The sequence below is a fragment of the Eulemur rufifrons genome, chromosome 8 (assembly GCF_041146395.1).
Source record: "Eulemur rufifrons isolate Redbay chromosome 8, OSU_ERuf_1, whole genome shotgun sequence".
NCBI lineage: Eukaryota > Metazoa > Chordata > Mammalia > Primates > Lemuridae > Eulemur > Eulemur rufifrons.
Genome location: NC_090990.1, coordinates 18,797,206 through 18,811,924, shown reverse-complemented (window position 1 = coordinate 18,811,924; position 14,719 = coordinate 18,797,206). Strand labels below are relative to the sequence as shown.

At 40.7% G+C, this 14,719-nt stretch overlaps 1 protein-coding gene across 2 annotated transcripts in view; it reads left to right on the top strand.

Moving 5' to 3' along the window:
* The window catches only part of EYA3 (EYA transcriptional coactivator and phosphatase 3), a 100,463-nt gene extending 85,980 nt beyond the window's left edge, over nucleotides 1-14,483 (top strand). Inside the window, exons 16-18 of one of the 2 annotated variants that reach the window (XM_069479644.1) lie at nucleotides 117-238; nucleotides 8,238-8,338; nucleotides 10,902-14,483. In XM_069479644.1, the coding sequence (XP_069335745.1) occupies nucleotides 117-238; nucleotides 8,238-8,338; nucleotides 10,902-10,982 (304 nt within the window). In that variant the 3' untranslated portion in view covers nucleotides 10,983-14,483. Of the gene's footprint in view, nucleotides 1-116; nucleotides 239-8,237; nucleotides 8,339-9,011; nucleotides 9,131-10,901 lie in introns of those variants that run through there. The other variant, XM_069479645.1, reaches the window with a different exon arrangement.
* The last annotated feature ends 236 nt before the right edge of the window (nucleotides 14,484-14,719 follow it).

The window sequence follows — 14,719 nt, the reverse complement described above, 5'->3', positions numbered from 1 at the left end:
CCCTTTGAGGTTAATTTTTAATAATTACATCCTAAAGAGGTGGCCCATTTGAATTCTTACCCCAGGTCAGTTTAGTTTTATCTGTTTCTTTTCTTTTTCTTCTTACTCCCTTCTAGAAAGAATTGTGTGAATGTTCTGATCACTACCACCCAGCTGGTTCCAGCCCTGGCCAAGGTTCTCCTTTATGGACTAGGAGAAATATTTCCTATTGAAAACATCTATAGTGCTACCAAAATTGGTATGGTTTCTATTCTATTTCTTGTCACTGGCCTTATAATAAAACTCTCTACTCATGATATACCTATTATTTGCCAGCCTCTCTACTAGAAACTTTGTATATAGGATCTGTAACCCTCACAACAGTCTTCTGATATTTCTGATGAGGCAGTTGAGGCTTAGCAGTTATATAGCTTGCTCAAGGCCTAACAGCTAGTTACATAAACATATCTTTTATAATATTTGAAAGAACATAATATCTAGCTTAGAAATCTATGTTTGCCTCATTTCAAGTTTTCTGTCTTTTTCTCAGAAAATAGATGATAGAAAAAGCACTAGATTTAAAATCAAGGATTAAACTGAATACTTAAAAATGGTTAAAATCCTTCTCACCCATTAGGATGGCTGCTGTCAAAAAATAACAAGTGTTGGTGAGGATGTGGAAAAATTGGAACCTTGTGCACTGTTGGTAGAACTGTAAAATAATGCAAATGTTGCCAGGCACAGTGGCACATACCTATAGTCCCATCTACTTGGGTGTCTGAGGCAGGAGGATTGCTTGAGCCTGGGAGTTCACGTTCACCCTGGGCAACATAATGTGATCCTGTCTCTTAAAAAAAAAAAAGAAAAAAGAAACTGTTAATGAAAAATTGTATGGTGGTTCCTCAAAAAATTAAAAAATAGAAATACCATATGAGCCAGCCATCCTACTTCTGCATAAATATCTGAAAGAATTAAGTCTCAGATTCTTGGGATATATCCAAATATCCAAAAGCAGGTTCTCAAAGAGATTATTTGCATATCCATATTTATGGGAGCATTATTCACAATAGCCAAAATGTAGAAGCAACCCAAATGTCCATCAGTGGATGAATGGATAAACAAAATGTGGTATAGACATATAATGGAATATTATTCAGCCTTAAAAGGGAAAAAAATTCTGACACATGCTACAACATGGATGAACCCTGAAGACATTGTGCTAAGTGAAATAAGCCAGTCACAAAAAGACGAATACTGTATGATTCCACTTACATGAGATACCTAGAGTGGTCAAATTCTTAGAAAGTAGAATGGTGGTTACCAGGGACTGAAGGGAGGGAGGAAATAGGGAGTTAATGTTCAATGGGTTTAGAATTTCAGTTTTATAGTGTGAAAAGGTTTTAGAAAGCTGTTGGACAATAGTGTGAGAATACTTAAATACTCACACTGAATTATACATTTAAAAATGGTTAAGATGGTAAATTTTATGTTATGTGTTTTTTATCACAATGAAAATTTTTTTGAAGTTTAAATTAGTAAATTACAAGTTATACATATTTTACCACAATTTTCTACAAAGGAAAAAGAAAATAAAAATCACGGAGTAGGATTTAAGTCCTGGCTCCCCTATTTACTAGCTCTTACCTTAACCAAATTATCTTATCTCCCGAGCCTCAGTTTTCTCATGTAATTGAAAATCCATTGGGAAGTTGTGAAAATCAAATGAGACTGCATATATGAAGGTAGTTTTTAACCTCTAAAAATATATTTAATACCAAGTATATAAAGTGATAGGTACTTAATAAATATTGGCTGGATTAATTAATTGGCATCAGGTTTATACAAAACCACTTGTGCAGCTGAGAAGACAGCAGAATGTCTCACTCTAATTCTATATGTGCTCTGGGGAAACCATCCACTTGCCCCCATATCCTTTAGTCTATGTGTGTAGTCCCTACTTCCCTATTGTAGCAAAGGGGAGGGTCCTGGAGTTTAAAGATGAGCTGTGGTCATTCATTTTCTAATCTATACTACATGCCTGTTGATCAGCTTTTTACATAAAAAAATCTAATTTTCTTTATATCCCAGGATCTGTGGAGGTCATAGATAAGCCCACCAAATCCTATTGACACTTGTGTTTTTCCTTCATTCAACAAATGTTTTCTTAGATGCAAGTTGACCAGAAAATGTATATATATATTTATTTATTGATTACCTTTTATGTCCCAGGCATTGTTCTAGGTACTGGGGGTGCAGCAGTTAACAAAAAAGAAAAAAATCCCTGCCCCATGGGATAAGACAGTCAATCAATAAGTAAAACAAAATATGTCAGATGGTAATAAGTACTGTGGATAAAAATCAGTCAGGGAGCCAAGGTAGGTCATGTTTTAAATAGGAGTTAGAGAAGGCCTCAGTGAACATGTATCTTTTGAGCAAAGACATAAGGGAATGAGCCATTAGCCTATGTCTGGGGAAAGAACTGCTAAGGAGAGGAACCAGTGGGAAAAGTTGGGGTCATGTTCAAGGAAGAACAAGAGAGAAAGAATAGTAGGAAATGAGATTGAGAGGTTAAAGGAGAGTGTGGGGAGTTTCTGTAGGGCCTTAGACAATGAAATGCACTTAAGATTTTGAGCAGAAGAGTGACATGATCTGACTTACACTTTTTTTTTTTTTTTTTTTTTGGTAGAGATGGGATCTTACTCTGGTTCAGGCTGGTCTCGAACTCCCAAAGTGCTGGGATTGCCAGCATGAGCCACCATGCACAGCCTGACTTATACTTTAAATGGATTAGTCTCACTAAGACCCTCCTCAAGGGTCTTGAGGAGGATAGCAGGTAGAAAAGTTAAGTTATTGTAACAACCCAGCCTGAGATCATGGGTGGCTTCCAGATGGTATTAACAGCAGTGGAGGTTGAGAAGTAATCAGATACCGGGTGACAGTATGAAGGCAGAACTGACAGGATTTGCTGATAGTTTGGATCTAGGATTTGAAAGAAAAAGAAGTTAGGTATGATTCCAAGGATTTCAGCCTAAGCAACTGAAAGGATGAAGATGTCATTCAGTGAAATGGAAAAGACTGTGAAAGAATGATTAGGAGTTTAGTTTTGGACATGTTGAATTTGAAATTATTATTAAACTTCCAAACAGATGTCAAGTAGGCAGTTGGATATCTGATTTTGGAAGTTGAGAGATACTGACTAGCTATACAAACTTGTGAGTTCTTGTGTACACATGGTTGTTTAAGACTGGATGAGATCATAGAAGTGAATGCAGATAGCAAAAAATAGAGGTCTAAGAACTAAGCCCTGGAGTCCTTTAATATTTAAACGTTTGGATCATGGGGAAGACCCAGCAGAAGTGTCAGAAGGATTGCCCTTGAAGTATGAGGAGAATAGTGTCTTGAAAGACGAAGGAAGGGTGATCAATTCTATCGCATGTTGATGAGTCAAATGAGACCTTTGAATTGAAGGTGGTTTTTAACTTTGGCATGCAGTTTGAGTGGAGTGATGGGGATGAAATCCTAATTGGAATGGGTTTAAGAGAGAATGGGAAGAGAGGAGTTGAAGACAGCAATGATACAACTATATTGTCGTTGTATGTTGTTGGAAGAGATTTGTTTAAAGAACAAGAAGGAAGGCAGTAGCTGGAGGGGTATGTGGGCTTGAGGATTTATAAGATTCATAAGAGAAACTATATCAAATTCATATGTAGATGGAAATGATCCATTAGATGAGGAAAAATGATAATGGTGCCTGCTGTGTGCTAGGCATTGCCAAGGCACTAGGAACACAGCAGTGACAAATGTCCTCTGTCCTCATGGAATTTACCTTCAATCAATGGTGTTAGGATAATTGGGTTACCCATATGGGGGAAAAAAAGGCAGAATTGTTTTCCTTCTTTTCATTAATAAAATAAATTGCGAGTGGATTAAAAACTTAACATGAGGTGGGAAGATTGCTTGAGCCCAGGAGTTAGAGGTTGCAGTGAGCTATGATCAGGCCACTGCACTTCAGCCTGTGTGACAGAGCAAGACCCTGTCTCTAAAAAAAACTTAACATGAAAAGCAAAACTTTAATTTTTTTTTTTTTTTTTTGAGACAGAGTCTCACTCTGTTGCCCAGGCTAGAGTGAGTGCCGTGGCGTCAGCCTAGCTCACAGCAACCTCAAACTCCTGAGCTCAAGCGATCCTCCTGTCTCAGCCTCCCGAGTAGCTGGGACTACAGGCATGCACCACCATGCCCGGCTAATTTTTTTTTTTTCTATATTTTTAGCTGTCCATATCATTTCTTTCTATTTTTAGTAGAGATGGGGTCTCGCTCTTGCTCAGGCTGGTCTCGAACTCCTGAGCTCAAACGATCCGCCCACCTCGGCCTCCCAGAGTGCTAGGATTACAGGCGTGAGCCACCGCGCCCGGCCAAAACTTTAATTTTTAGAGGAAAATATAGAAGAATCAGTATCATATTAAGATGAGGAAGGATCTCTTTTTTAAATATCAAAAGATATTATTAAAAAAAAACAAGAAAATGATTGTTTTGATTTCATGAAGCTTTTAAAGTTATATACCATGAAAGATAACATCAAGTGACAAGACAAGCCATACACTGGGAAAAGATATTTGCAAAACATTTAATTGATAATTAGTATACAGAATCTGTAAAGAATTCCTGCAAGTCAATAAGCAGCAATTGCGAATATAGAATATAGAAAAATTGGCAAAAACCTTGAAATAGCCAGTTTGCAGAAAAGGAAAACCCTACTCTCAGTAAACATATGAAAAATTCCTTAACCTCACCACTTAAGGAAATGCAAATTAAAATGTGATGCATTTCACACCCATCAGATAGAGAAAAATTAAGTCTTGACAGTCGTGCCAAGCTGTGTTAAGGTAATGGGAACTCTTACTCTGCAGATGGAATTGAAAAGGAATATAACCTTTTTTAGAGAACAGTTTGTTAATGTTTAATAAAGTTTGAGATGTACGTGACCCTGTGATCAATTCCACTTTGAGATATATGTACTTTTGAGCAGGGATCTGCAAATTACACCTCATGGGCTAAATCCTGCTCCTTGCCTGTTTTTGTAAGGTTTTTATTGAAACGTAGTCATGCTCACTCATTTATGTAGTTGCTTTCACACTGCAGTAGCAGAGTTGAATCGTTGGAACAGAGACCATATGGCCTGCAAAGTCTGAAATATTTATTGTCTGACTCTTTACAGAATAAGTTTGCTGACCCCTGCCTTTGAGTAATTCTCATATGCACAGGGCGGAGACATGTGCAAGGATTTTTTTGGTGCAGCCTTGTTCATAATAGAAAATAATTGGAAATAATTGGTCTGTGAACCTGTTTGTGAACAGAAAATGGATAGATCTATTCAAACGATGAAATACTATATTGCAGTTAAAGGTGAATGAGCTAAAATTACATCTACTCATAAGGATTAATATAAAAAACAATGTTGAACACAAAAATACATCACAGATAAATGTACAGTATGTAACATTTATATTAAGGTTTAAAATGTTCACATTTTTAGGGGTATTTAGGAAATTTCAAGTAAATCTATAATATCTTATTTTTAGGTAGTTATGCAGGCATCTGTGGGCTTTTTTATTCTCCCTTTTATTTTATGGTTGAATTATTTCATTTACAAGAGATTGAGTTGGAGTGAACATATATGAACGCTCCCTTTGGATATTGCTGCTGTCACTGCTTTACTATGTCATGTCGTAAGAACCCAGAACACTCACTGAGCCCCCACACCTGCAAGGTAGATTTTCTGTAGTGCTCATTATACCGAGTCCTGGCACCCACAGGCTCATCAATCTAATGGAAGTGATTTCATTCCCTCTGACAGTAAGTGTGCTTATTTGGTGGTTTCCCTCAGTCTCAGTTCATCCGGAGCTAATTTGTGAAGCTGCAGTGGGATCTGGTGCCATGGTAACCACAGTGGGAGGCTCGAGACTTTCCTTCACAGAACTGTGAAATGGGAGCAAGGAGAGGAAATATTTTTTCAGTTCCTCTGAAATGATTTCAAAATGTGGTTCTCTTAATGGCCACTGTTTGGTTTTGGCCATTAAAGAAAATTCTCAGAATCACTTCTGAAAATGTCAAAAGTGTTTTTGATAGAGGAAACCCAGGAACCAATGTTCTCCAAAGGCTTGGCTGGTCTTACAGTTCACCAGCTTCAATTACTTGATGTTTGGTAAACTGCCTTGTCATTGGCCTCATCATTCTGAAGGGGAACGCGCATGTCCAAGATTGTTTTGAGAATCTAAATGGAAGTATTTTACCAATTGGATTGGAGTCATTTTTTCATGTGCTAATCTTTACTTTGAGCTGTTAATAACTCTCTTTGTCTCTCAGTTCTTTCAGAGGAGACATTGCAGAGTGTATTCCATCCTTGATTACTGCATGCCAGGATGATAAAAATACCTCTGTGTCCTTGTCTTCTAAATATGAGGTGTTCCCTTTGTTGAGTCTTAGGAGAAAGTCTAAAATCTGACTCACTTAATGAGTTTTTTTTCTATAGACAGATCATATTAGACTGTGGGTCTGGTAGAGGTTGGCTTAGTTTGTAAGGCTGTAATCGTTGGAATTAGACAAAATTTTTCAATACCTTGAACATAAAAATTCATTATTAGTTGAATTATTTAATGTTTGAATTGTGGGGCTTAAGATATGGACTGTAGTCCTCCATTGAATCATTTGTGAGGTTAATATATGTTAACTCAGCAAACATTGATTGAATGCTTCATATGAATGTAAGGTATGACAATGCTATTGTAAAGTGTTAATACTAAAAGGGACCTAAGTGCACCTAAGCCAAGCCTTGTATTATAAGTGGGAGACTGAATCCAGAGTGCACTAGTGTCTGGTCCAGGTGACTAGTCCATCTATTTTGAGGTGCTACTTGGGCTATGGATGTCGAGATTTACACTTGCTCAGATGTGCCAAGCAGGACTTCTGAGTATGGAGGTATAAGTTCTTGTCAATTACGTTATAGTCATCTTAGATTTGTGTATTTGTATATTTATTGCAACTTTCCAGCAGATGGCAGTCAAGTGTCTTGAAGAAGAGACACCTTTATCATATTCACACAGGAACCCTGGTACTAAGTCATTGGATCTAGCAAGAAGAAAGACTGAGAAGGTTAATGGAGCAGGATGAAGAAGGAAGCCAAAGTTAGGACCTTGCTTAACTGAAGAAGGTGGCAGAAACAGGGAAATAAAGTATAAGAGATGGTGAAGAAAGAACAAGAGATATAATTTCCTTTTATTTATGCACATAAAGAGCCTTTCCCACAGCATTATCATCTGTGCATGCTTTAGGTGTTGGTTGCATATGGGATTTGAATTTTGTTACACTGGCATGTTTCTCAGAACTACAATGGATTTAAGTCACCCATTTCCCAAGGTCAGTTTCAGTGATGCAATGTCTTGGTTACAACTACAAAGTATAGCAAGTGAGGGAATTCTGGGTATAACAAATAGTGTTGCCGTATTTATTGGTCACTTTTCTCAGTTCTGCTCTGGGGCTCCTCCTCCACTGAAAGATATAAGGCCCATGCCCAGGACTGTTTTTGGAAAATGAAGAATTGGATGAAAATGGCTCTTTGTCTGTTACTTATTTCTACCAAAAAATTAGGGCCTCATGCTTCCACTTGTCTTTCCTACCCTAAAATATTTCCCCTCAAAAATTAATTTTTCATTGTGGCACAATGGCAAGAGCTTGGATTTGGAGCCAGGGACCCCCCCCCCCCCAAGTCCAAATTCTAGCTACTAGCTTGTTTGTGATCTGGGAGCAAGTCACTAGACCTGGGAGTCCCATTGACATCTATAAAATAGGGAAGAGTGCCCATCTCACTAGATTATTTTGAGAACTAAATGAATAAATTGATAAGTACTTTGTAAACTGTAAAGTACAGGAGAGGTAGAAGAGAGAGGTGGTATTCATAGCTCTCGACATAGACAAGACTCCTTAGTCTCCCATTTATAGAAATTCCCTCACACTAAGAACTTAGGGACTTCACCCTCAATGTGTAGGTTAAAATAAGTTGTTGTTTCAATGGCACGATTTCACATTCTTTGGGTAGAGGGTCTACTAGATCTCTGACTCCCACCTCTACATCCTACCAAACAAACTATATAAGCTGCCACTTAGTCCACCTAAGCACAGGCAGGTAACTCTAGTAGCAGCCCTTTTCTTTGGTTTTGGAAAAAAAGAGTATATCCTTATAGGAAATTTATTTTTCTCATCAGGTAAGGAGAGCTGCTTTGAGAGAATTGTGTCAAGGTTTGGAAAGAAAGTCACGTATGTAGTGATTGGAGATGGACGAGATGAAGAAATTGCAGCCAAACAGGTAACCATCATAAAGAAAATTGTGCAATTAGAAAAATGGCCAAAACTATAAAATCTTAGCAATCTATTGTACATTTTTACTGTTTTCCCTTCCTTCTCTTCCTCTCCCATTTTTCTTTTAAAAAAAAAAAAAAAAAAAAGAGGGCCATTTTTTCCCCAAATGGAGTTTTCCCTGTAAGTTATTAAATCCTTCCCTTCTCCCTCCTCCCTGCCACTCAAGAATCTTAAGACCTTTGAGGCTTGCTACAGGAACCCCCAGCATTAAACCTGAGACGGGCCCCATCTTCATCTTAGAATGCAGTGCCTTCTCAAGAACATCAGACTGGACTGCAAAAAGGCAAATCATTCTGACTTTTTCAGGCTTCAGATTGTCACAAACAAACAAAAAACCAGTACAATCAAGTTGTTTTCTGTAGAGAAAGTCCTTTCTGCTTTTGAGCCCTGGAAAGATTGTTATGATGTTAAACTCTTCACTATCCAGGTCCCAACTCCAGGCCATTCTTTCTTAATAAAGGAGACAGTAGATGAAAGAGTCTTGGTTGTAGAATCTAAAATCCCATCTGTTTAATAGCTGTGTGACTTTGGACAATTTAGTTATCTTCTTTGAGTTTCCTCATCTACTAAATGAATCTATAGAAGTTCTTCCCTTGATACCTCAGTTTATTTTCTTCCAGCAACTTGATTTCTTAGATTTGAAGGCATTGCGTTGCCAACTAGGATCAGCTTCCCTGGTTTTCTTCACCCAGTTAACATAGAAACCTCTGCAACTGTAATAAACTATGAGATTGGTAATTAGTTGGCATTATTACTCATTATGTTTTCATTTGCTACTTTATGTAGCAATTCAAGGAACATTGTTTTTTCCACATATGTTATCACTGAAGCTTTGATTTTCAAGTGCTTCTCATTGCCCTCTTTGGGGAAAGACACTAGTGGGTATAGGCATCAGTGCTTCTCGATCTGAAGGGCATGGGGAGAGAAATAACAACTTAAGTCATTAGCAGAGTTGGTGTCTGTAAGCTGATGTCTGTAATCATCTACAGTAGAATAGACCCACTGGAAAATGCCTTAGCACTTGATCCTGTTTAGCCTCCACCCTGTGAGGGATCTTTTCTTCAGCCTCTCTGCAGAAGACTTTGCAGTCCTTGCTTGGAAATACCCGAGGATGAGGACACTGATTCCCAGGTAGCCTTTTCCACCGTGGGATCAGCCATGCTGTGTTAGGGTGTTCCTCCTTCCAGTGAACAAAAATGTCTCTCTCGAACTTTGACTTAATGGTCCTCATCTGGCAATCCTGAGCATAACGTAACAAGTCTGCTTCCTCTTTTGTATATTAATAGTCTTTTAAGTATTATGCATGAGCAGCTCAATTGGAAAAAAATAGGATACATGGCAAAATAATTGTGTTCTAGGACCTCAATGTTCTGAGTAACTTTGAACCACTTTGAACAAGACAGTCAGTAAAGCCAGTCTCCTTCAGCTACATCGAACATGGTTTCCAACACTTAGGTTTATCAAAGCCCTCCTTTAAACCATGGCTTCCAAAATCAGGCATGGTGGCTCGTGCCTATAATCTCAGCTACTCGGGAAGCTGAGGCAGAAGGACCACTTAAGGCCAGGAATTAAAGACCAGCCTGGGCAATATAGCAAGACCTTCTCTAAAAAAAAAAAAAAAAAAAATTTTTTTCTTATACATTTCCATCATACAAAGTGCTGGGTAAAAACAAATTTTTTTAATTAGCCTAGGCACAGTGGCTGACACCTGTAGCCCCAGCTACTGGGAAGGCTGAGGCAGGAGGATCACTTGAGCCCAGGAGACCCTGTCTCAAAAAAAAAAAAAAAAAAAGAGTATCTCACCCTGTCACCTAGGCTAGAATGCAGTGGTGCCATCATAGCTCACTCCAGCCTCAACTCCTGGGCTCAGGGTCTCAGCCTTCTGAGTCACTGGGACTACAGGTACAAGATGGAGTCTCACTATGTTGCCCAGGCTGGTCTCGAACTCCTGGCCTCAAACAATCCTCCCACCTCGCCTCCCAGAGTACTGGGATTACAGGCATGAGCCACTGCACCCGGCTCTGAGACCTTATCTCTTAAAAAAAAAAAAAAAAAGTGGCTTTCAGAATAGCACATAGTATTCTGGACACAATGCTGATCAAATAATGTAATGGGATTATTATTTCCCAGATCTGTGTGTCCTACATCTTGGACGTGGGCAAGATTTGGGCCTTGTGGCTCTGAAACTTAATGAATTGACCATGTGTAAGACAATGTAATCTTATATCAATACTAATTTTTCACCTGGGCCATTTTATTTGATCCTGAAGACCCTATATATAAAAGCTAAAATAGGTATATCTCTCATAAAAGCACAAAGCTACCACTGAAACCAGGAACAACCTCTCACATTTATAAAGTGTCCTATAATGTACAACAGCCATACGAGGTGGGCCAGAGTAAATAGACTTCTCCCTAAGGTATGTGGTAACCCTGTGGGGGAAAGGGTAGGGGCAAATATAAGTTCCCAAAAGAAATTGGATTAACCAGCTATTTCGTCTCTCTTCCAGCACAACATGCCTTTCTGGAGGATCACAAACCACGGGGACCTAGTGTCCCTTCACCAGGCTTTGGAGCTTGATTTTCTCTAAGAACTGGAATAAGGAGCCTACCCTGTGAACTTTTCACTCCTCAAGGGAGCTAGAGACTGGAACCAACTGGGATCTTTCTCTCTCTTTCCCTCTCTCTTTCTCCATGGAACGCTGGCGAGAACACAATCAGAACCAAGAGCTGCAGTTTTTGCCAAGAGTGAGCCGCAGCCCCCGTGTTCCTCCTCCTTCAGAAGCAGGAGACAGTTGGATAGAGAGAACAATAGACTCAGTGCAGCTACAGTGCTTTTAATTCTTCTGTGTTTTGTTTTGTTGTTGTTGTTTCAAAAAATGAAGAAAAAGAAAAGGCAATTCTTGGGGCAGAGTTGCACTCATAGTCCATGACCAGATGGAGAACTGCTATTAACTTGTGGTGATGGGATAAATGCAGCAGATTTTATAATAACATCTCTTGCAGTCTAGAATCTCCATAGCTGTAGAACTTATTTCCAGGTGAATGTGTATGTTATTTTTATAGCTTAAGGGCCTGGTCTCTGAAGCAGGTTTTCCCTCCTTTTTCTAGCAAGAAAGGGATGTGTAAAGTTTCCTTGAAAATAGTAACTGAAATATCTAAAATACCTCTCTGTGGCAGTAGCCCCCCTTCAGCTGCTGCAGTGGTCTGCTCTCTGGGATGGTTCCTTCCCTGTTCTTCCATCTCCTAGTTTGCCGAACTATGGGGGCACCGGACACTGAGCAACTTTAAACTTTGGCATTTCCCATCCTAGAAGTCTTAGTCCCCTTCGCAATCCTCCTTCCCCTTTAGCCAAATGGCACAACCCTAGAAACTCCTTTTCTTAGACAGTAAATTCTAAGCCTTCTGCTTGACTCTTATTCAAAGACTGTGTCCCCAGAGGCTTAGCCTCCAAACTGGAGAGAAGGGGCTAAGGGTTCTTAGGAATTTCAGCTTCTTTAGCTCTTGAGACAGAAAGCTTCCACTTACTCCTCCTGCAGAGAAGCACCCTTCACCCGTGAGAGGCTCACCCCCGCAGCCTCTTCCTTCTTAGTCATGCTCACATCCACCTCCAGGCTCTGGCCAGTCTCTGGGTGTTGGACCCAAGAGGTCAAATCAAGTCTAAAAACCGGCTTTTAACTACAGTTTAGCCAGAATTACCAATGTATTTGACTTCCTTTGAGGGAGCCCTTAAGCCATATGAAGGGTATCCTAGGCATAATATTTACCCAGATCTCTGCCTGAAAAGAGAAGATTGCTGTAATTAAAACCCAGTCTCTCATGGAACACCTCACCTCTCAAATCCCATTCTAAAGTGGGAAACCAGAAGCCCAGAAAGACTTTTCCTGATTTAAATGAGAGTGCTGGATCCTTTGCTTCATGTCTGAAAACCTAATCCTGGGCCAAATGCAGCGACATCTCACAAAAAGCATCTGGGCAGATTGGTGGGTACCCAGGCACTAGTCACAGCCTTCCAGCCCAGTGTTTGTTGGGTGCCCCATCCCTCCAAGACCAACCTGGGTATCTCCTAAGGCAGGATAAACTTCCCTAGAGCTGAAGAAGTTCAGCCTCTCCCAGGCTGCACAGAGAGCAATGCAGGCTTGGTCCTCAGGAGGCATCCTTGAACGAGCCCAGCTATAATCACTCGTGCCCAGAGATTCTGCCTACCCGTTTTCAGAAATGTTACAGCACAAAGCAACAAGACTTCCAATGCCAGGTCACCTAGATGGCAACAGAGATGGGCTGGTATACACAGTCCTTCAGAACTCATTGAAAAGTTCTTCATGACTCGCAGTGTTAGGGAGTTTTTGGAGAGTAGCTGAAGGCAGTGCTCCATTACTTAGCTGCCTCTTTGGCCTTGCTTTCTGTGGGGGTGGGGGGAGGGAGATGGAGTCTTGAGGTAGACCTTGCCTTGGCCTGTATTCCGCATAGTTGCCCCGATGCTGCTTTGCCTCACTTGATGGCTGATCTTAGAAAGCTCTGGGTTTTACTTTCAGGCGTCAAGCCCTCCCCCCTCTTGCCAATATAGCTGTTGGTTTCCTGTCCTGGACAAAGGCCACCCTGTTGGTGCTTCAGGTTTGTGAGGCTGTGGAGTGGTACCCCATGTAAGTACACACAAATACTTCCCTCTCCCCACCCTGTGGGAGCTCTTTAACTCTTAGACTATGACTTGGACTCTTTTATCAATGGACTTTTTCTTCTTTCCCTGACTTCCCAGCTTAGCTCTTTCCAAAAGGAACTTGAACTTGGCCAAGAGAGGTAAGGAGGCTCTCTAAGCAGAGCAGTCTACTGCTTTCTGGTTCCTCCTACTCTCATTTAGAGGACAGACAGAAAATAGGAGCTTTTTGGCCCATCTTTGCCAAATTGAATTGTCCAGGAAACACATTGCTCTTCTTATTTACCCTGTCTTTTCCTCCTCCCCAGCACAGAAATCTAGAAACAAAGTGGGTAGCATCAAGTGCTGTTGGAAGCTGAGGGCCAAAGGATACTGTGGGTCCTTTCATCAAGGGGGAAGCCCAAGCCCTCTTTACTAGAAAGAGGCCCCCACAAAACTAGCCAGATGATGAGTCCTTCCCCAGCGAGGCACCTGGGTTCTCTAAGATGGGTCTGCACATTTCATGGTGAGGGCTGTCTCTAGCAGCAGAGCTGGAGTCGTCAGGTATGTCCTGGATTTAAGAGGAGTCTTGACTTTGGAATGTAAAACTGACTGTGCCTTAGCATCACCCTGTCCAGTGCCCCTGGGGCAGCTGGTTGTGTCCAGGAGAATGGACACCTGCTCCAGATTTAGATGCCCATTTGGGCTTTTGTTTGCTTTGGGGTGTTCCTGTCTCCTGCTCTGCAGGTTGGGGGGAGGGTGGGCAAAGCTAGTGTCCCAAGAGACTTGTGCCACAGCTTGTTCGCAGTTTACACAAACTCAGCTTTAAAGCTCCGATAGATCTGATTGGCAAACTCCAGCTGCAGCATATGGAGCTTCTAGATGTCCACTACCTTGAATGGGTGTCAGTGCCACTGAGCCAACGGGGAGAAGAGTACAGGGGCAGAGCCACGTCTGTCTCCCTCTTCCTTGGGAGAGCAGTGGTCCGGGCCAAGGAGTGGTGAGCCTTCTTCTCACTGCTCACTCCTCCTGGGGGGCGGGGGGGCAGTGAGGGCCCCTCTTAAGCAAGCTTCTATTTCTTACCACTAAATTAGTTTCCTTTTTCATCCAAAACTTAGAACTCCCCAGATACCACACTAAAGAAGCCAAATCTGAATTCTGAGATTCTAAAATATCTTAAACCACAAGAGAGAAAATCTAGTTCTGCTTCAGCCCCGATCAGCAGGCTGTCCCTTCCTCACCTCTGAGTCAGACAGCTCCAGAAAGCAAGGCTCCTTGGCTAGTTCCCACTGCACTGACGGGAGTCATCCCATTGAGGACGACTTCTACTCAGAACACGACTCTCCCTCTGGACTTCAGATGCCTCTTTTAGCAGGAAAAGGCATTGATTGGATTAGATATATTTATGTGACTGCGGGCATTCGTGGCTGTAGAATCCTTGACCATGATGTTATATGTAATGGGAACTATCTTATAAACTTGAAAAAAATAAAGTTTTTATTTTCTATACAGTTTGCTCCTGTGTGTTTTCTGAATAGGATAAGCCCAATTGCCAGCTGTGTAGGAGCCTAGTTAGGGCTTCATAGAGTTTCTGAAGAGTTCATTAGAAAGATGTCACCCTTTCAATAACTGGGTCATTAATTTCACCAAAAAAAAATTTTAAAAATTAACCATTTGGTACAAATACATGTGGAA